The following is a 22964-nucleotide window of genomic DNA, read 5'->3' as shown; positions in this document are numbered from 1 at the left end:
TGATCTGGACTGTTTGTTTCCTGTGTGCTGTTACTTCATGCTTGCATCATTTCAGTACCCCCCCCACCCCCAATACGGAGTATTCGTAGGAGTCGCAATTGGATTCAAACTTTTTTTTTTTTTTTTTAATGAGCGTTTTGATTTTGAACATGTAATTAGACCAGAACTCCTGAGGTATGCTACAGGCAAAAACAAAAAAGAGGGGAAAAAAATAAAAGCCTCTTTCCAATGTTATGTTTTCACACATGATGGATCCAGATGCCCGTCTCCGGGTGCTTTTTTCGGATTTTCTGTTTGCGGTTCATGCCTTTGCTCTCTGAGGTGAATATCCAGTTCTCTGAGTTGCTTTAGAAATCCTCTGTTGGGTAAAATGCAGCGTTGCTTCTTCGCATGCTCAATCGCATCAACAACAGTCATATTCTTGTAAATCATTAAATAAGCCAAAAACAAAGTAGCTGATCGACTTCTTCCCATGACGCAGTGCACCAGCAGTTTACCTGCAACAAGAAACGAGTTCTGTAAAGTGCTCTTGGTGTGATTGATGCTTCTCTTAACCCTGTATTATTATTTATTTATTTTCAAATTGCTGATTTGCGATTTGAGTCGATTACTTAAATGCATAAATATAAATAAATGAACACATTCAGAAAGTTAAATGGGTCCATAGTAGATTATAACTTTAAGAAGACGTCTGCTGTGGGTTATGTGTTTGTGTGTCCTAGAGCGAGAAATGGAGAAGCTAAATATATTTATGATAGCACGTCTGTGTCTTTACTCACACTCTGGGTTGTTGAGTGCCTGGTCAATAAATTGAGCTGCCGGGTAGAAAAACTGTGCGAGGTTGAATGCTGGAATGTCTTCTGCCTCCACTCCATAGTAAGAAATGTTCATGCCTTTGTAGTACTCTGGACCTGTAGCAACATTGTTCCATTTCCCCTCGGCCGCATTAAGGATGTGCGTTATTCCCGTCTTCTCCAGGTTGTGGCGTTCCAGCGCTGTCTTCCTATGAAATTAAATTAAATTAAATGATTACACATTAACCTTATTAAGGTTTTAGTAATAATTAGTGAAAAAAGGGGCCATGAGTGTTTATCAAATCGTATACGGTATCAAAAGGAAATGAATGACACTGGTGTCTCTGAAGTCTTAAGTGGTCTGATTTTTCATTAATTAAGGGGGGGGAGCAACACAGCTTTTAGTCATCTTGCTTACTCATCACCGATGTAGACGCTGGGCCAGACCTCACTGACGTGGGTGTAAGCAGTTCCTGTGCCTTGCCAGAAGAGTTTCTGCAGCTCAAACAGCTCGGGGGTGATGTACTCGCTGTCTGGGTCACATTGTACTTGCTTTTGTGTATTCTTGATTTGGCTCTGTTTTGAAGCGGTAGACTTCATCTTCTTTGTACAACTCGGTGCTCATCAGCCAGAAACTTGAGTTATTGCCTTTGGAGAGATTATATGAGATGTTTGGCAGGTGATTAAATATCAGAATTATTATTATTATTATTATTATTTTTTTTTTTTTTTTTAAAAGCAAGCATGTAGTCTTGGCATGTTATGAATTAGCCATGCTTATATTCATCCTCATTAAGCACTTGATCGTTGTCATAGTGGTGAATCCGGATCCTACCCTTGGAGCAGTGAGCATGAGGAGGGAATACAGACTCGGTTGTGTGGGATGATGGTCTTTTGCAAGGTCATCCTGCACATACACATTAGTACCCCACGTTCACATCAAGAGGAAACGTAACGTAACCAATTGTGTGAATATTCAGGAGGTGGGAGGAAACTTGTGGGAAGTACAGGAAGAAACCTGAGCTCCAAATGTAACCTGAGAACTAGGAGCTGTGAGTCAGCAATGTTAGTCGCTGCACCACTGTGCTGCCACAATCTGAAACCTTCATTAGGCTCATCCCAAGCATGAGTATTGTGTACATTTTTATAAAGCAATAGGTTTTGTTTGGCATGTAAAACCCCTTGAGGTGGGTTTTTTGTTTTGTTTTGACAACTCCAAATTGCGTTGTCCATTTAAGTCAACATGATCAGCACTATTATTCACTTCCTTGCTCCACATTTCTAATACAAATACATATATGCTTAAAATGTCCTATACAATTATAATATAAATTACAATATATAATGTGCTTCCAAGTTTGGTAACAGTTTGGAGAGGAACCACATGACTGGAAAAGTAAGGTGTCCCAATCTATTTGTCCATCCATCAGTCATAGATATAAATAAATAATCCATCTAAACAGTCCATTCAAACAGTATTTGAAACCAGTCCAATCAATTAACAGTTGTGTTCATTTCTTCTCCTTCACCGAAAATATTCGTCAGATGAAAACAGGGTGGAAAACTATTTACACATCTGGATCCCAAACATTGGTTGTTGCACCTTTCATGAATACCCCAACATTATAAAACAAAAATATGTAAAATTCTGAATGTATAATACCCTTTCAATGTATTAAAACCTGACCATGATTGGGTTCCTTCTGATTTCTGCTTTCAGCCCATCTTGAAAAACATGAAAAACATGCCAGAACTTGCCTGCTAAACTTCCCCTAGTTATGAGTGACTGTATAAAATGGCTGGCATTTGATGCAGGGTGTGGCTCTGACTTACACACAGTTTCCCAGGCTAGACTATACATCCACTGTGACTGACCAGAGTGAAAAATAAATTGAATCTTTAGCATGAGTGCCACTTACCACATTTCACAAATCACAGCCATTTGCCGCAATCAAAAATTGTATAAATGAGAATGTTGGCGGAGGAAGTTTAACACATTTAAATTAAATACTGAGAAATAAAAATGACTTGAACTGCATATAGTCAGGAATTAATTCCACCATAGATCATCTGCATTCAAGTCAAATGTTGCACCCTTCCCAGATTCCAGTTTAACATGCACTTCCAGTTCTGGTAACAGTCAATAACAGTTGACACTAACTGCTATTATGAATCCACACTTGATCCTCTCTTAATCCGGAAATGGTAAATCAATATACATTCATATTTAAGTGCTTACCGTCAACACAATCTGTCTGATGTTCATGCCGGAGCACACGCTGCACATGTCTGGTCAGTTCATAACACACACCAGACCCCAAATTATATTTTTAGGCCATTGATCTATGAGCTTTGCTCTTAGCAGCATGCAGGAGGGGTTTGTGTGTGTGTGTGTGTGTGTGTGTGTGTGTGTGTGTGTGTGTGTGTGTGTGTGTGTGTGTGTGTACAGGACCTCTGCCCCAGTAGATAGAATAGTTCTGGCACACAAGAGTACAAAGAGCTCGAGTGAATTTTATTTTGCCTGTTTTTGGAGCCTGTAACTATTGACTTCTTTATATATATATATATATATATATATATATATATATATATATATATATATATATATATATATATATATATGAGAGAGAGAGAGAGAGAGAGAGAGAGATGGGGGTATTATTCATAAACCCAAGAATGTGCAGTATCTCAAGAAAATTCTCGGGGCAATACAAAACAAAAAAATAAGCCCTTACAAAGTTCTATAGTCATCAAGGCAAATTGTCCTGTTGATAATATAACCATGGATTTGTGGAGGATGTCAGAAGGTCAGAAACAATTTGCTCATGCTGACTGCAGCGTTTGTAGAGGATCAGTAGTCTCTCGATGATAAGCTTCTATATTTGGAAATGACTGAGATGGCAGACTGCATTAAAGTGCACTAAACATTAGGAATAGCTTCTTTATGCCATGAAGGCTGCCATCACGTTTCCTGCTCAGATTTGTGGCTTGTAATACACCTGTTTTGAGACCACGGCGGTGCTCAGAACCTCGTTGGCTGTTTAGTGTCTTGCACTCTGTGCAAATCAGGTCGGTCTCTCTGTTGGTTTCTTTAATGAAAAACCTCTCTGACCACACAGCAGGTGCAGCAGGTTTTGCATAAACTTGCATAAATTCATTTATAACTACATTGCCTTGCATAAGTATTCCCCCCCTCTGTGAACTTTTCCACATTTTGTAGTGTTACTAGCTGGAACTCAAATGAACTTAGCTGCTCTTTAAAAAAAAAAAATTTTTATAGTTATAGTATTAATAGTGCATCACAGATTGTTTAATGCTTGCCACTTTACCTTCTTCAGGCATGTTTTCATAGCTCATTAGTCCAAATGAATTTATACTGAGATCATATGATATATAAATTGCAATTATCTGAACTCTATTCAACTAATTACTAACCTCTTATGGCACTAGTGCAAATTTAGGGGGTATACAACAAGCAGGGGGTGAAATCTTATGCAATTACATTTTAAACATGCATGATTTAGTTTTAATCTTATGTGCGATTGTATGTAGATTCCTGACACATAATCCAAGTTCCAAGTCCATTGCAGTTCCAGCTTGTGAAACTCTAAACTTTGTAGAAGTTCAAAAGTTGGTGAATACTTTTGAACACACTGTGTAAATGTTTTAACTATTATAACTCATGACGTCTGTTTGTGATAATTCTGCATGAATGATGAGAAGGTTGTTAGTTCAAACTCCAGAACTTCCCCAGGTCCACTTTTGGGCCTTTAAACACAACCCCTTAAGTGCTTAAGCTCTGTGTGAGACACTTTGACTAAAGAGTGTCTGCAAATGAAGAAATATAAATAGCCATAGTCAGTGCACAGGGTGAGGACCTGGGTGTATGGCAGTCACAGTAGTTTTCAAATGCACCTCATTTCTATTGCTTTATAAAATATTACCTTTCCAGACACTATCTGCATAAAGCAACCTAAAACTGACTGTGCTGCATCATTGATTCTAATGAACAAATACAATTACGAAATTACAAAAACAAAGTCCTAATTTCTCTCCCTGGTTCTTTCCAAATTATTCAGCAGAACAGTAATGACATGACTGATTGGAAGGCAGGGACACACCTGTCAATTCCATACAGCTGAAATATGCTTCATTTTCAATTGTTTGCATAGTTGCAATTTGTTTAGATTTTAGAGAAAAATGTTAATGAAACTTTTCCCCCTAAACAAGACTAAATCTGCATTGGTTTTACCTTAGGTGGAGGCAGAAAGTACAAGATGTTATAATCATGAATTTGTAAAGCATCAGTGTAAAGAGAGTTGATTAATATTTATAAACGAACTAAACCTATAAGTGCAAGAATTACACCAATGTTCCTGTACTGTAATTTAACTGCTTTCTACACTTTGTATTAATCAAGACGATTTATACTGTATCATCTAGATATTAGCATTCAGCTAATTAAGTGTGTATGGTGTTCCAATCTTTGTGTAAGTTATCATGCTAGCTAGCATTAAATACATTGGGTTATTAGTAAAGCAGTTGCTAGCACACCTTAGCTAATAATTTACACTGTCTTATACTTTATCTTGAATGTGTTTACCAATGTGTTTATTTACATTATGAATTAGACTTTACCATGATTAAATGTAAGTAAAAAAATATATATATAATATGTATGTATGTACGTCTCTGCTTATAAATTCTTTAAAAACACATGAGTATATATTATTGAAGGTGTTAATGTTTTGTTTACTCAAGGTACACATATGAAAGGCTTTGTGTTTCAAATCCATTGAGACAGATCATGTTTTTGGCTTATGACAGATCAAATCAGAGTCATGGAGATGGAAAATCTGCTAAAAGGTCAGGGAGTGTGTCTGGAGTCCCACAGGAGACGCCTCAGCCTGGGCTCAATTCCACCAGCCAATTATTCCCTCCTCACACTACCGCCTGTGCCCTCCTACAGGCAGCTGTCCTTCCTGGGGCCCACTGACTAAAAGAGTCCAATTTAACAAAAATAGGAAATCTCAGCAGAGCAGGGTTTGTAATTTAATCCAAAAAATGTGCTTTTTTTTGTAGCAGACTTTAACGGAGTGTCTGTAATGCGAGCTTGGCCGCTGCAAATGGGATGGTAATTGCTTTTCGCTTCCCAGATATGTGAAAAGGACACATGAATCATCTCTGGAGAGTGTTCAGAGCCATCAGCACAGTGTGCGTGCGTGCGTGCGTGCGTGCGTGTGTGTGTGTGCGTGTGTGTGTGTGTTTTCTCACTCACATCCTCGCTCACTGCCATCACTCACCTTGACAGGGGAGTCATTAAATTGGTCATGTTGGATTCCTTTTATTGTTTTGTCAGGTTCACTTACGCCTTCAACCTTGAAATTTCTTTCTTTTTGTGCTCCTTCCCCTCCACACCAAATAATATAACTGTGCAGCATTGGTTTTAAGATCCTGTCTTAATTTTCATAAATCAAAATTCGCACCATTATAGACAAACAGCGTTTAGCATCGCAACGTCCATCATAATGCTTTATGCACTTTTTAAAATAAAATGTAACCAGAGTGAGGGTGGTGGAGAATGTGCAAGGATAATGTACGTGCTATGAGATGGGAAGGTGTTATTCATAGTCTGCACCTGAGATAACAGCCTAGAGGAGATGTTATTAATAGCCAGCCGCTCTCCAGAATGTGTATTGCGGCCACAGCAGCCCCCACAGTGTACAGCGGAGTTGAGTCATTCTTTACACCAACTGTGAGTTGTGATCCAAAGTTTTCCAAAGCTCAAAATGAATTTGTCGAGTGACCTATCAGTCAGTCGTTCTAATTATTGTTTTCAATTAGTCCCCTCAAGCATTTTTTTTATCTTCTTTTCCTTTAACTTCTGCCAAAAAGTTTGGCGGAAAGCTGTGTTCTTTTTGACAGTGATGTAACGTTAGGCGTTAACACATCATGAGGGAAGATGACAGCAAGTTGGCCTATATATATATGACAGGAAAAATAGATTGAGAATGAGCTCATGTAATCGCATGCTTAACAAAAATAGCTCATTGCTCAATGGCACTGTCTCGCTCGGTTGTTTAATCACAATTAGAATTACATTTGTGTAAAACACATGTCAGACGTGCCAGTTTTTTAATAACAGCTTCTGCTTCAGGAGTGAAAATAAGTTGGATGAGCCAGCTATTACCCGGCCTAAAGAGACATCATGTGTAAGATCCTATCAGCTGAATTGCAAAGTCTTTGATCTTCAGTTCCCAGTCTATTCCTTTAACACTCACTGTACTGTAATTACAAAGGCTTTTTAGTTTTTTTGTCCATTTTTTCTTTTGATTTATTGTTCCCACTCACTGGAATTAAGTTCAGATACATTCATTCACTTTTCAGCTAATGATTTATCCTAGTCATGGTGGATCTGGAGTGTATTCTAGGAAGCTTGAATACACCCTGTATGGAATTCCAGTCAATCCCAGGGCATCAGGCACACATCTAGGGTTCATTTTGCAATTCTAATATGTGTATTTTTTTCAGAGGTGGGGGGAAACTAAAACAGTCATGGGGAGAACATGCAAAACCCTGCACAAGCCGCAATAATCCAAGCTCAGGATCAGACCATGGACCCTGAAGCTGTTAGTAGGTATCACTACCCGCCGTGCTGCCAGTTGAAAAACAATTAACACCTATTGCTATTTCCCCATGTGCTTTGTCATCTATGAACTTGGGTAACCCTCCACTTCACCCCTGCAAAGTATAGAGGATAGTTTATGAATTTGTTGTTTGTTTGGGTTATGTTTTTTTTTGCAAAGGTTCTTCATGAAGAAGGTTGGTTGTATTGAACGTAATGTACACTTCATTTTGCACTACATATGGAATAATAAAAAATCTCCTTTATGCTTAAATTAGCTTTCATTGCATGTGTTATTCATTTCCATGATACTGGAGTTGACTGTATTTACTGTATTTATTTTCATAAGGTCATGTTAAACTGGTTTCCTGCTTCTCTTAGTCTGTAATGGCACTGTGTTTATTTGTCTATGAATATGTCCGCAGGAGTTCTGTGGTGTTTTCTTGGACAGTCCTGACGCTCAGATGTGTTTGTTTGCACAGGGTTGGATGAACACTAAAACACTGTGTGATAGGCCATAACTCAGTCATCCCCTCCACCCTCGCTGTGCCAAAGATGACTGACAGGTCTGGAAGGCAGGCTGTTTGTCCACAGCAGACACCACAAGTCAGATATAGTTGCTGTCTCATACTGTGTTTGGTGTGCAGAGCTTCAGGAACAGATCTTAACCGTGAATCTGAAAACCTCAAATTGAAATGCAGCATTGAGAGAGTGTGTGTGTGTGTGTGTGTGTGTGTGTGTGTGTGTAAGAGAGAGTCTAAATGTGATTAGACTGGGTTTACAATATAATTAGCTTTGAAATTCTGCTGCAGCAGTCAGTGTGTGTTTGTGAGTAAAAGTGCATTAATGCAGATTTTTTTAAGAAATAACAATCGATCACAGTAGTTCAAGAAAGTACTGCCATTTTTATTAAAGTGGATGGTGTGTGTGTGTGTGTATATAATCTTTTTTTGTTTGTTTGTTTTGTTAATGAATACATTCGGAAAGTAAACTTTTTGATTTGACCAGTACATGGCTAAAATCAATGGATCATATTATATTGTTTTGTGTGGAACCTATAAACATATTAGAGCATATGATACTCATTAAAGAGTCTCTGTAGGGGATCAAGACTTCAAGACATCCAGCCATGCGTGTTTCTCCTGTTCCACCTTCATACGATAAAAAGCAGGCCACAGCCATCTCATTTCACAAGAGTTTAAAAAAAAAAAAACAACACATGCTCATAGGCTCTTTTTGGAACAAGTTCAAAGCATGTGCCATCTGGAAGGAATTAAAACAAACCTGCCATTTATTTTGCAACCCTGCAGCCTTTGGAAGTTAATAACTATTTATGGGCAAAGGCCTCGACTGTCCCTCCTATATCCACTTCGCTACTGTCATGAAAGGAATATTGGTAAATGACTAAATGAGTTGTTGCCTAGGATCAAACCATGAGGCAAGCTGGAGTTGTAGATACTTAAGACACTGATTTTTGTCACATTTGTTGAATTGTTGAATTTTTACTTTATAGTTTGAACGTTTCAAGCGTTTTCTTTCTCTCGCGCACAAGCCTCATGTCGAGGTGACGGAGCTGATTGAGGAAGCCACGGTTGGGGCAAATGTCTCTGTGTTGGCGAACAACTCGCACCGCCTCCTTTAAGGTCAACTGTTCACGAATCATCAGAAAGGCCAAGACGAGTGTGGCTGAGCGGCTGACTCCCATCAAGCAATGCACGAACACTTTTCCTGAAATGGAAGAGTTGGTCAGTGGTAAATAAAAACGCTTTATCTACGGTGTGAAAAGGTGGTGTGACACCTTAAGTGGAAATGAATTTTTAATCATTTAAGGTTCATTATGAATGAACTGTCACCTATTTTATTTAGTGCTGTGACTTGCAGTAAACTTGCCTTTATTGGACAAGGCAGCACCTATAAATCTTGCTGTTGGGTAGAAGAAAACACTTATGATGAAGTCTGTGGAATCATCAGCCTCCACCCCATAATAATCTACAGCCATGTCTCTGTAGAAACGCAGTCCAGTGTTTACATGAGGGGGGCCGCTGGCTGCATTGACTATGTGGGTGATCCCCATACCGTGCAGCATTGACTTGTCACGGGCTGCAACTCTGCAGGCAAAACACAAACTTGTTGTCCACTGGGACAGATTTGGAATGGTCGGTATTTGCGCTGACTTTACTACTAGAAGCTACCAAAAGGATTGTAGTGCAACACCACATTTACATTTATTGTACCTCCTTGACTTAATAGTTATACTGATGCTTCGGTCTTGTTCATTTTTCAACATCTTAAGAAAGATGGAACTGGGAGGCAATCTTCAACAAGTCTATGCAAACATGTCTGTAAATCAGCTGACTCATAGCCCTATGTGACACTAAACACACGTATTCAGCTGTGTGTTCAGCCTGTTGCACCACAAATTTGCCTTATGAATGGTCGGCCTGCTGCCTGGTACATACTCATTGCCAATGTACACATTGGGCCACACTTGGTTGACATGTCCAGTGGGGTGCCTGTCAGCCAACAGGAAGTCCTCCAGTTCAGCAACGGATGGTGTTTCATAGGCGCAAAGCTCCTTAAGAGATGACCTAGTGAACAAATACACACTGATTAATATTTCCATTCAGGCTTTTTTATGTTTTAGTATTTTACTGTTAATGTAAGGAAAGATTGAGTACGTGTGCTAGCGGTTATGGCTAAATTGACCATAATAATGGTATTTGTTTTTGGTTTATTGCTCTCTAAGTCAGCATGAGCTATTTCCCAAGTTACATTACAAGCTACATTATTCTATTTGGCTTCCAGTCTACATGCTAACATTCTTGGTTTTTCCACTAAGACATTATCATTCCAATAACATTTTCAGACTGGTTAAGCACACCTGAGGCCAAGACTTGAAACATGTCTGTTACTAAGCGGCTGAGTGTTTGGTGACACTCATCTCTCAACAGCTTCAAAGTGAATCGAGAGCTTTTTTTTTTTTCCAGGAGCTCATCCCACTCAAGATTCATTGACTGTGAGCGTGTTCAGATTGCGTTTGCAGCTTGCGGAGAGAGGAAAATGTGGATGCCAAAATAAATGCATGGGTTTCACACAGGCTGGCCTCTTTTTTAAAAAGTTTTTTGGAGCTGAGAAATTCTCAACCTGAGTGAACTTACATTTTTTTTCAGTTTTCGGTCTCTTTTCTCCTCTTTCAGGTCGTCAGCTCTTTTCTCCTTGGTCAGGGACGTCGTCGACAGCCAGTCCACGATATGCCTCTGGAGGCTGCTTCCTTTTTTAAATGCTGGATAATTATAAACCTCCCTGGCAACAAATGCCCCTTGCAGTTCTTAGCAGGCAGCCTGGTTTGCTTTTAGAAACCTTGTAAGCACACTTTCTCTTTTCTGACTTCAGTCAGTGATGTTAGTGTTAGCATGTGCGCATTCCTGTGATCATATATATGTGTGAAAAATGAACAGTAGAACTTGTCTTGCTGCCAAAATGTCTGCCTGAGGGCTGGTTGCTGTATGAAAATATTTTTGTCTGATGCTGGGGCCATGCATTAGTATATGATATGCCTTTATTTTTCCTCTGTTATGTTCCCCAAATCTAGCAGTTGGGACAAATAGTTCTCATTAACAGCTGTGTTTTTCACCTGCTGTTACTACGAGCAGCTTTGTCTGCCAGTGCAGGAGGCTTGAAGGTCTGCAGTAATTACAACTTTATGAAGTCAATAAAAGGGAATTAACAGCCTGGGTGTGAAAGCCACACCAACCTGTTTCTGTTCACGATCTGCACTGATTGTAACACAATATGTTAAACAATTCGGTTTCCTGTACTAATTGTACTATCTCTTCATTTACACTATATTTAAGTTGCTGTTGAATCATTTATAACAGCTTAGTGTATATAAACACTATATCAAAGCAGTAATTATCTATAAACCCATAGGAAGCATTTATGGCTCACTTATCTTAATGGCTGATGCTACTGATGTGTATCTATTATTGCACTGTGGCCCTCTGGAAATAGGATCAGCAGAGGGCAGCAGAGCAACTTATTACACTAGTAAATTATTATTGCATTATAATTAAAGGGTGGCATGGTGCCTTAGGTAGTATCGTTTTCTTAAAGTTCCACGGTCAATAGTTGATCCTGAGCTCGGGTTACTGTCTATGTGGAGTTTTACACGTCCTCAGTTTCCTTTGTGTTCTCCAGTTTCCTCAAAAACATGCCGGTAGGTGAATTGGTCACCTTCCATTGCTCTTAGGTTTGAAAGAGTGTGTGAACATGTGTGCATAGTGCCTTTCAATGAACCGGCATCCCATCCTGTCTATTCCTGCGTTATGCCTAGTGTTTACAAGATCTGGGTCCATGACCCTGACCAGGCGAAAGATATTACATAAAGATGAGTACACTTTAAAAATATATTTTCATACAAATGTAAATCTATGTTTTAATGTTAAAATTTATGACATTCTAAAATTTGCTTTTTCCGGAGCAGAAAGGATCAAAAGCAGTTAAATAGTTACCGGCAAAATAGTACACCAAACCTTTCAACATCAAGAAAACTTGGCCCAGGATACAGTGAGCTGATGCTTCAGTGCAGTTACTGTCTTCTCCTCACATCCTTACTCCTCATCCTCTACTTGATTTATCAGCAGACACCAAATGCCAGGCAGCTAATCAGGAAGTGGAGTCAGATGTTTCCCAAAGGAGATACATGTCTGAGGACTGGTGTGTGTCTGGCTTATTGGCTTATGCTGTCTGATTCTGCCTAATATTACCCCATCACACTCCAGAAGGTTTGTGGGAATCGGGGCAAACACACACCTGCTACTCCTGAATACTGCTAGTTTGCAAATAACGTTGAAATAACATGGTTACTGTTGTTAGTAAGTATGTTGGTTAGTAAGTTTCTTGATAAGTACTGCAATTTGCTATTCAGGAGAGAATTCATGGTTGAGTTGCTCTGATGTGTTAGCCCAGTTACATTGGCTTTTAGAGAGACTTTATTTGTGATTTTAAACATAAGAAATAATTGTCAGGTTTAATTTCCTTTTTTGCCAGTCAGCATTTTTTTTCTTGTGATATTCAAAGTCATATTATTGACAAATTCAACTTAGAGCTAGTGGAGACTCCAACTCAGTGAGAGGCCTGGCCTGGCTAGCTAGCAATTCATGAGATGATGAGCATGAAGGAATTGACTGCAGCATTAGTGTGAAAGCTTGTAGAACATCATTGTTTGGGTATCACATTATTAGTTTAGAGATGAATTCCCACATGCACCACCAGCTGCTAGGAGTTGAATGGAATTGTGGGAGATGTAAAAAAGTAATGTAGATTTTAATCACGAAATAAACTAATTTTACTGTTGTATCATTAAGTAATTATAAATATTTTTGGTTCAGGATTTGAATCCGATCAGTAATTTGATACCAAAATCAATTTATTTTCTAGAATAAGTTATATTGTCCTGTTTCTATTAACAAGAGTAAGACACAATGGCAAAGAAAAAATGAAAGTGTGGTTAAATATTTAGTTAGGCATTATAGAACATTATTTAGTAATTGCTGTAGATTTGACAAAAGAAATGATACAGTGGAGCTTATAGCAAAGGTGTGTAGATTGTGAGTGAACAGGCTAACAGAAGGTGGAAGTTTAAAGAAGGAATTGATAATCAATGCAAGATTTGCTCACAAGACCTTCATTTGCCTTGAGTAAAGGAGAGTCCACTCACATCTGGTTTATAGTGGAGCGGCGCCCTCTGCTGCTGATATACAGTAACACAAGTGGAAGTGTTCAGGACGTCATTATAATGTCCAATGTGCACTGGGATTCAGGAATTTTCAACCTTTTGGCAATCAGAAATGCAATGATATATTTCACTCTTGAAGCATGAACCATGAGCATCTTTCTCGAATTTTTTGACAAAAGCAAACTGCAATTACTAACACATCTGCTCCAAGACAGCATCTGAATTCAGAAAGAAAATATTGAATGCAATTAGAATCAATCAGTCGTTTTTATTAAATTGATATTTCCTACATCACTGGATATTATATTGCACAAAAACCAGAAAAGCATATCTCTCCAGCATTTAAACTCACAAATACTCCAAAGTAAGTAATTCACTGTGCTGAAAATCCCACTTAACCGAGTGTTCGTTTCGGCTTCATATTGTATCATCTGCCTGTGGATTAAGAGTCCTCAGGGGAGCAGATTATAAAAGCCCATTAGGACACATATTTCTCCTGAGGATTACTGCAAGCCTGGTGATGGACTCCAGAATGGAATCAGTGTCTCCAACAGGAAGAACTAATTTCATTATCAGCCCTGTTTGAGGCTGTACCTTCTTGCAAGGATCATTTCGCAAACAGCATGAATCCAACAGGATATGAGTGTCTGAGTTAAATATTATTACATTCTTTCTTCCACCTTGATGTTGACTCTAATAGCCTATTAATGTGCTCTCATTATGAAACAAAATATTACACTGTCAGGAAAACAGGCATGAGAGAGCTTTGGGGCTTAACAACAAAGACAGCTGAATCATATTCTTCACAAAATGACTTTATTTTGCAATTGATATTTCAGTCTCAGACTGTGTAAACAACCTTAATTCGCTTGGCTTGAACAACAGTATTCATTTTACTCCTTCGGAATTGGCAGAGAAAAATGATTAGAGTTCTGTTACATATGTGACATTTTTTACTGTTACTCTTCAAGAGCAATAATCAAAATTAAAATCATCCATCCATCCATCCATCCATCCCGTCCAGTCCCCTCCCATCCCGTCCAGTCCAGTCCAGTCCAGTCCAGTCCCCTCCCATCCCGTCTAGGTCCAAAATACTTAAAATATAAATAAATTCAAAAATGTTTGTCAAAAATACACACTGCAACTCAAAATACAACCATAAAATGAATGTAATATTATTTCTAGAGCATTGCATATAAAATATATATAAAATACAACAATAATGGATCCTTATGCATACTTTCTCATACTTTTCTCTAGAACAGGGATCTTCAGATTTCTTGGTTGGTGTAACTCAATGTTTTCATTTCAACTAAGAAGAAACACCTCAAATGAGATTCCTGTTTGATTCAAATGTAAGTCTGGAGCCATTCAATCTCTTTACAGGGAAAACTGAATATCTGAATAATGGCACATAAATAAACTGAGGATAATTACACAACTATAATGTATGTAATGTATGCCCTTAACATAATGGATAATGATCCATAATGTATGTTATATAACCGCTTTATTTTGCTTCACCAGCACAGCTCGTCTCTAAAAAGTTAGTCCTTTGTACATGCATTTATAAAATGTCTCGAGTAAAAACAGGATGGTGGCACAGTGATCAGCATTATTTCTGCTTCCACACCTTCAGTTTCTGAGAGTTTGATCCCATTCGTTACTTGGATTACCATCTTTAAATATGTTCTTCCTATTTTGTTTGTATTAACTGAACCCTACTTGTGAATGTATGTGTGGGGGGATCTGTGGTGGACTTTCCTTGTATCTGGGGTGTATTCTTGTATTATGCCCAGGATAAATTCCTCCTCCTGGATCTATACCAGACCAGAATAAAAGTCGTGACTCAAGATACGACAAGCATCCCCTCACCAGGGAGCAGAGTTCCTTCCAGTTTGGTGCTTAAACATAAGAGTTACTTTCCAGACAATTGGCGACCAGCTTGAAAGCACTCTACTTTTTTCTGTTAGCAATTTAGCTATCAATTTTCTTATTTCTGTTGGTGGGTTTGAAAACTTGGTGTCAGACAGGACAGATGGATCATTATTTGATTCTCTCTTTTCAGATACAAATGGAAAGGCTGTTTAAAACAAAGCCTGACACATTTCTTCAATGGTGAAAGCTGTGTTTCATTCAGTCATCATATAGTAAATATTCTGCCTGTTTCTTATAACCGCATGTATCAAACTTCTAATAAAAAAAAAACACTCTCTTCCATAATAAAAATTTATAGAGTTTACAAATATGTACAAGTATGTGCGCATACGCACATGGAAAATCGCTAGATTACACTATTATTATTCCTAATTCTACATAGTGCAGTATTGCTTGGCTAAAAAACAAAAAAGATGTTAAAAGCCTAATCTTTGTCACAACATACATTGTAAACTTTGTAAGAATGCTGCGCTGTCAGAGAATTGGACACATCATTCTCTTTCTCTGCAGTTGTGTGTCGAGCTCAAGCAGCAGACCCAGAAAGTTCCTGTTAGGGTAGATTGGTCTCCTTTGGATGACTTGTTGGATGGCAGCACGTAGAGTGAGACGCTGATGTAACATTAAGTAGGCCAGGACTAAAGTAGCTGAGCGGCTCACTCCCATAATGCAATGCACGAGCACTTTTCCTGTGAGTAAAATAAACACAATGGATGTAGTAAACAGGAAAACATGAAAACCTTGTTATCCTAACTGTGTTTTTACAATCTGCATAAGAGTGTCAGGTTATATACATAATGTTCACTTACACTCTATCACTCTAGTGGTATTTATCCTTGGGAAATGTGTCTGTAGAGCAGTTTAATTGAGGACTATAAAAACAACACCAGGTTATTTTTACAACTCAGTTGCTGGCTTTATTTTGTTGGGGCAGGAAGCTGGGTTGATAATGAGAAACTGGGGACCTGAAGAACAACACATTGCTTCATTTCATTGTGTCAATCAAGACAAAGCAGAGAAACCGTTTTTTTGCTCACAGTTACCTTTCCAAATAAAAATGCTGTAAAAATTGTTGTCGAATGTTTTACGCATTTCATTTGGCTTGGCAACCTGTTTTAGCTTGTTGACAAAAATGCAAACTAGCTAACATTATGTGAGGTAAATATATATGACTGGAGTTGGCAACCTTTCATAAGTAAGGCTTTTTTTCTAAGAAAATGGCACAAATTCGATTTACTAAATAATTAGGAGATCTCTTAGTTTATTTTAGGCTATTCATTTTAGATTATGAACTTTTTAAATGTTAGATTGTTGGCTCAAACAATATAAAAAACAACCATTTACCCACAACCTTTTGGTTAAAAATTCAGTAACCAAAACAAACCATGTTAGGTTAATATGGCTTGTACTCTGCTCTCAATTTGCAAACTGGTTTGTTTTTAGAGTAAAAGTACATCCTAAAAACAGCTGTGGTGACTTTGAGAAAATGTATGTGGGTCTTAAGGTTTGAGAATAATGGCAAAAAAAATGTTTTGTTTTAAAAACCTAATTTATTTTTTATTTTACTAAACTTTCTTTCGGCTTCTCCCGTTAGGGGTCGCCACAGCGGATCATCCGCATGTTTGATTTGGCACATGTTTTTACGCTGGATGCCCTTCCTAACGCAACCCTCCCCATTTATCCGGGCTTGGGACCGGCACTTAGGCTTGTGCAACCCTAATAGCAGGGGTTGGTTCCCTCACCGGGGATCGATCCCGGGCCGCAGCGGTGAGAGCACCGCATCCTAACCACTAGAACAATTTTCATCATCAATTTCCCAAATTATATTAATGCCAACAACAACAACGTATTGGAAAAGTTGCTTAGTATTTGTTATATTCCTTTTAATTCCATTTAATCTTGCTTTGATAACAGACTCTTAAAAGATTATAAAATATTTATTTAAGATCATAAGCATATACAACTTTATACAGAGCAGTTGACATGACTAATAGGACAAATATGCTCACATGTAAATAGGGACCTATAAATAAGCTTAAATATATAAAAAAAAGCTGAACATGTCCTTTGTTTTTTAAGAAATCCCAGATTTTCAGTATGGTCTCCGACTCCACTATATATGTCTTTACCAGTGTACAGAAATAAACTAACTTTTAGCTGTTTATGTAAACACTAGTTGTGTTTGCATAAGCAAAAATGATTTCCAGAGTGGAATGTGCTCTTACCATTTTTCTTCTTGAGGGCTTTGTGGATGAAGTCAGTTGCTGACCGGAAGTGTATGCTGATATCAAACTTGCCTGTGTCTTCTGCTGGTATGCCGTAATAAACAAAATCAGCACCATAATAACTCTCATCTCCTATACTGCCCTGTTTGGCATGGGCTGCGTTCAGGATGTGGGTGATGCCCAACTTCTTTAAAGCACTTCTGTTTTGAGCAAGTGCCCTGGAGAAAGAGAAAAACAGATTACATTTAGTCTCAGATTCATCCACTTTGACACACACCAGAGCTGTGCACATGAGATGACCTGATGTATGTTTAGAAATAAAAAAAGATAATTTATTCAGAAGAAAACAATAGACAATAAGCAATGTTCTTGTCAGTCCAGTGGTATATATTAGTATGCATCACAGAGCCCAGTATATGAACATCTACTACTGGAGAGCAGTGATCTGGATAGAGTGATAGACTGCATTGCCTCTGTAATGTAACACTTACACATTTCCGATGTACAAGTTCGGCCAGACTTCATCAACGGCGGTGAGGTCAAGTTTGCATCCGTCCAGAACATTCTCTAAAGCTCTGATTTCAGCCAGCCCCTGTTTGCACTTCTGGGACGCCATGTCTTTCGGAATTAAAAACACTAGACGTGCTTTAGCTATACAACGCGTTCGTTAAAACAGTGGGAGCTCGAGCTGCGCGTGCTGTGACGCTGTGACGCTGTGTGCGTGTGTTTGTGTGTGTGTGTATGAGACGCGCGCGAGCAGGTGCACCTCACCGCCGCTCTGTCATCCGATATACCGGAGTTATATATAATCAGACACCACAGAGCAGAACAAGGCTGTCATACACACAACACGGACACGGTTCAGTCTTCACCACCATTACCGAGTAATCTATCGCCCCCTGCTGGTGCCTCACTCTCAGTGTCCTGCCCTACTTTTTACATACAGGTAGTCGTCGACTTACGACCACGATTGGGACCGACAGACCGATCGTAACACGAATTGGTCGTAAGTGGGGTAGGCTATATGTACATTACTGTGAAATTATGCCGGAAGCTGGTAAAAAGATAACGTACGCCGCGGCTAGCGATTGTGGTCGTAAAGGCGAATGGTCGTACGTAGGTCGTAAGTCGGCGACTACCTGTATTGCAGTCTGCCACACACAGCTGCACTGATATATACTGTGTAACATTTAATTTATAAAGGATATTAGTTTTTTTAATAATAATAATAATAATAATAATAATAAAAAGAAAAATATATGAGTGCATTTGGGGTTTAATGTATGCTTTACTTATTTTTTTTTTATAACTGTTTAATTATTTTTTTTTATTTCTGTATTGGAAGGAGGAGTTAAGAGGGTTAAAAATTAAAGGCACATTTAACCAGCATGTCTACAACAGCATTTTTCATCAACATGCCATCCAATCTGATTTGCACTTAGTGAGACATCATTTGTTTTCCAAAATGACAATGACCCCAAACACGCCTCTAGCTTGTGGATTGCTGCATCAGATGACCTGGCCTCTGCAATTATCCAATTTAAATCAAATTGAGATGTTTGGGAGGAAAAGCAGCCACCAAATACTCAACACCTCTGGGAACTCCTTGAAATTTTTGGAAAACTATTCCAGGTGACTACATCATGACGCTGACTGAGAGAATGATGAGTGTGCAAAGCTATTAATAAAACAATAGGTGGCTACATTGAAAAGTCAAAAATAAAAACATTTAAACATTTTGTGTTGTTTACATAATTCGATATTTGTTCTGTCATAATTCCAATGTCTTCAGTATTAATATGCAACGTTGAAAACAATAAAGATAAAACCACTAAAATGAAAAAAACACTAAATAATAAGGTGTCCAAACTTTTAACTGGTAGTGTGATTCTACCAGAAATACGTAAGTGTAAGCGTTCGCTTGCTGTGCCTGTAATAATAAAAAAACTCTTTCCTTGAAAGAGTATGATGTACAGGCAGTGGTGGACAGTAATGAAGTAAATGTAATTTCTTACTGTACTTAAGTAGCTTTTTTGTGTATCTGTACTTTATTGAAGTGTTTCTATTTGGGGAGACTTTTACTTTAACTTCACTACATTTTAAAGTCAAATATCTTACTTTTTACTCAACTACATTTTACGAAATCAGTCATTCCTTTTGATTTATGAGTGGATAAACCTAGCACACAGCAAGCCACCAATCAGGGCAAAGCGTGTGCTCTGTTTTGAACTTGTGATCATCTCTTGTTGGTGGTATCTACTTACCACAAACATACAGTTCAGCATCAGTTCAACAGCATTTTGAGAGTAATAAATGATAGAAGCAAACCCTGACTCTAACTTGCCACAACACCCGTGGCCTTATTTGCGCATTTTTATGAAGTAATTGAAAATAAAATTTTGGGCTCATGATCATTGAATAGATATCAATAAGTATTTCACTCATTAATATCATTCTATCAATAGATTGGTGTGTTACGAGTAACAGTCTTTTCACATAAACTTCATTAAACAAGATTTTTGTGACAAAAATGATAATAGGAACATTATAGAAATAATAAATCATAGTACTTAAGATACTTAAGTACATTTAAAGGCAAATACTTTTGCACTTTTACTTCAGTGAAAGTTTAAAGGGAGCACTTTTACTGGAGTAATATTTTACCTAATACACAATCTACATGGTTTGTGTAATTCGTTCACTACTGTTTAAAGGAGAATGTACTATTGTATTGTATAAATCATTCAAATACAGTTCTCATAGATCCCTTCTTTTACTTTCATATGTAAATATACAGTATTCAAAAGCTCAAAGTTTTGAACTGGTACTCAAGTATAAATATTAAAGCATTACTGGGATGGCTTAGATGCAAGAATCTGCATACATTTACATTGCCTGCTTTGTTCAATACTGCCTATTTCAATGACACTGAGGGGTAGTTTTACAGCAGTGACCAAAGATGACAATTAAACCAGTGACGTTCAAACTGCAGTTTATGGCCTCCAAGTGGCAGATAATGGTACTGCATCAACATGTTAATACGCTTACATTTAACACCTGACCATCCCAAACTTATGTGTGTTTTAAATGTCCTATTTCAGATTTTGACCCCTTACTGTTATAATACCACACTTTCCAGTGAAGTCTTTTTACTACATTTTACAACATAGCTGTAGGGATTTGTTCATTTCATAAGAACATTAGTGAGGTCAGACAGTTATGTCAATTGACATAGTCAGTGGTGCAGTTGGCATTCCAATTAACCCAAAGATGTTCACTGAGGTTGAGATAAATTCTTCTACTTTAATCTTTAGCAAAAACATGTCTTCATATAGCTTGCTTTATGCACAGTGATATTGTTATACTAGAACATGTCTGGGCCTTTTAGTGTGCTTCCAACTTCATGGCAAGTGTTTGCAGAAGGGCAACATATAGTCTTTGTTTTACTCACACCAATACATCTGTTGCTAGTTTTCTATATGCACTGGACAGTCACTTTGAGATTTGTTCTTTAGTTCAGAATCCAGATTTATAAGATGCCCGAGAAATCCTCGATTTGGAAAAATCCATCTCTTCTCTTTTACTTTCAGGATAGCATCCACTAACGAGAAGTTGTGATAAATCATTAAATATGCCAAGACCAGGGTAGCAGAACGGCTTACACCAACAGCACAGTGCACAAAAACCTTAGCTGAGGAAAATGAATAATTGAGTATGAGAATGTTTGTTATATAAAGATAAATGCCGTAGTACAGACAGTTTACACAGGATAGTTTGGAAAGTGGGAAAAAACTAATACACAGTCTACAGAAGTAAAGATGAACTAATTCTGCATAGAATACCCAACATGTGAAAGCTACAAAGCATTGCTTGCAAGGAACATTGACTGTGTAGGTGCAAAATTAAAATAAAGTATAATTTCACAGAGGACAAAATCTTATTACTATATATTTATATATTTTAATACTTTGCCTTCCATAAAGGGAATTATGTTTTCATTATGTATTGATCAACATTTTTATATTGTAGCACAGCAGAATTTGCCATAGTAAAATACCACAATGTGGTACAACAGACAACGAAGTTTGTTTTACCTCTGAGGGTGCTGAGAGCCTGATGAATAAACTGTGCAGAAGGGTAGAAGAAGGGTGAAATATCAAATGTAGGCAGGTCATTTGCTGACACTCCATAGTATTTTACTGTGGTACCATAGAAATCATCACTGCCTTTACAACACATTTTTCCATGAGCAGCATTTAGAACATGAGTAACACCAAGTCTCCAAAGTCCATACCTATCGTGAGACATGTACCTGCAGAAAGGTCAGAAAAAATATTATACTATAAGAGATTACTGAAAATGCAAGCATTTAGAAACATGTAACAAACATTAGCTGACTTACATGTCTCCTAGAAACAGATTGGGCCACACTTCATCAACATGATTACATGATAACTGACCTCCATGTAGGATTTCCTCCAGCTGCTCAACAGTAGGAGATTTACTGGAAATACTGTTCTCTTTTGTGCTTTTAGGAGACTCCACCATCTTAATGTTGGCTCACTGAATGACACTGCCAGCTGCGTGATCACTGTATTAACTCAGAGTCTCCAGTAGATGCCGCTGTATTTTCATTTGACTCAAGCCTAAATGTTCATACAGATTTGAACATGGCGTTATCAACTTCCCCTGACCAGTTTCCTTTGGGAGAATCACTATCTCCATCTTAATAACTGTTCTGTTACTTTATTATGTCAGCATGACGTTAGACTTCAGGAGTAAAATGTGCCCAGAAGGCATTGTAATCTAATCTGAGCACTACAAAAATGTAAACAATGAAAACAATGAGATGGAAGCTCATTTATGAGGGTATAAGGGTAAAGCTTATTCTTTTGATTGCATTGTCTTGGTCAGGGTGGCAGCTGATCTGGAGCAGGTCTTGGAAACACACTGATGTGATTATACATAACGTACTCAATAAGTTTTGTATTCTTTCGCAAACACTGTTGGCTATTCCCTCATGCTGGGCCGTCGTAAAAAGCATTTCACTATATGCATTTCACTCATATGTGTATGTGAAAAATAAGATTTGATTTGATTTGGTTTTCTTTCTTTTGGCACACATTTGCACATGTGCAATTTTTGTAGGCCTGTGCAGTTCTGTATTGTTTTAAGTACAATGTAGCCCCATGGTTCTGTAGAAACACAGGTTCTTTTCACTGTGTACTCTACCTGGTGCATAAGGTTAAAAAGATAGTAAAGCCACTTACTGAACAGTGGTGGACATTAATGAAGTAAATATCATTTGTTACTGTACTTAAGTAACATTTACGCGTATTTGTACTTTACTGGCTTTATTTGCGCATTTTAATGGGCTCATGATAATTTGAATAAATATCAATCAGTGTTTGACTCATTAATATCATTCTATTAATAGATTAGTGTGCTAAGAGTAACATTAGAGACTTTTCATATAAACTGGGTTGATGAAAGAGTCTTGTGACAAAAATGATAATAGGTAATTATAGCCATAATAAATCATAGTACTCTGGACACTGAAGTACATTTGTAGACAAATACTTTTGTACTTTTCTGAAGTGGAAGTTTAAAGGAAGAACTTTTACGTTTACTTTAGTAATATTTTACCT

The 22964-nt window shown here is 37.9% G+C and overlaps 3 protein-coding genes across 3 annotated transcripts; all 3 read right to left on the bottom strand.

Annotated features, from left to right (window-relative positions):
* Positions 1-130: 130 nt before the first annotated feature.
* On the bottom strand, positions 131-10652 carry dusp13a (dual specificity phosphatase 13a). The gene is made up of 8 exons (XM_046867604.1): positions 10578-10652; positions 9879-10007; positions 9310-9527; positions 8940-9147; positions 1661-1701; positions 1213-1414; positions 780-1003; positions 131-497 (listed from the first exon to the last, which is right to left on the bottom strand). Coding segments are annotated over exons 1-8 (1290 nt in total). The 5' UTR covers positions 10580-10652; the 3' UTR covers positions 131-231.
* Positions 10653-13953: 3301 nt separating this feature from the next.
* zgc:153981 (dual specificity protein phosphatase family protein) lies at positions 13954-18220 on the bottom strand. The gene is made up of 3 exons (XM_046863758.1): positions 17808-18220; positions 17317-17534; positions 13954-15780 (listed from the first exon to the last, which is right to left on the bottom strand). The coding sequence occupies exons 1-3, from the start codon at positions 17930-17932 to the stop codon at positions 15569-15571; spliced, it is 555 nt and encodes a 184-aa protein (XP_046719714.1). The 5' UTR covers positions 17933-18220; the 3' UTR covers positions 13954-15568.
* Positions 18221-20542: 2322 nt separating this feature from the next.
* On the bottom strand, positions 20543-21864 carry si:ch211-223p8.8 (dual specificity protein phosphatase 13A family protein). Its single transcript, XM_046876799.1, has 3 exons — positions 21719-21864; positions 21411-21628; positions 20543-21007 (listed from the first exon to the last, which is right to left on the bottom strand). Exons 1-3 carry the CDS (start codon positions 21862-21864, stop codon positions 20784-20786), a joined length of 588 nt encoding a protein of 195 aa, XP_046732755.1. The 3' UTR covers positions 20543-20783.
* Between the last annotated feature and the right edge of the window lie 1100 nt (positions 21865-22964).

The sequence above is a fragment of the Silurus meridionalis genome, chromosome 2 (genome assembly GCF_014805685.1).
Source record: "Silurus meridionalis isolate SWU-2019-XX chromosome 2, ASM1480568v1, whole genome shotgun sequence".
Lineage (NCBI taxonomy): Eukaryota > Metazoa > Chordata > Actinopteri > Siluriformes > Siluridae > Silurus > Silurus meridionalis.
This window is presented reverse-complemented; position numbering and strand designations above follow the sequence as displayed.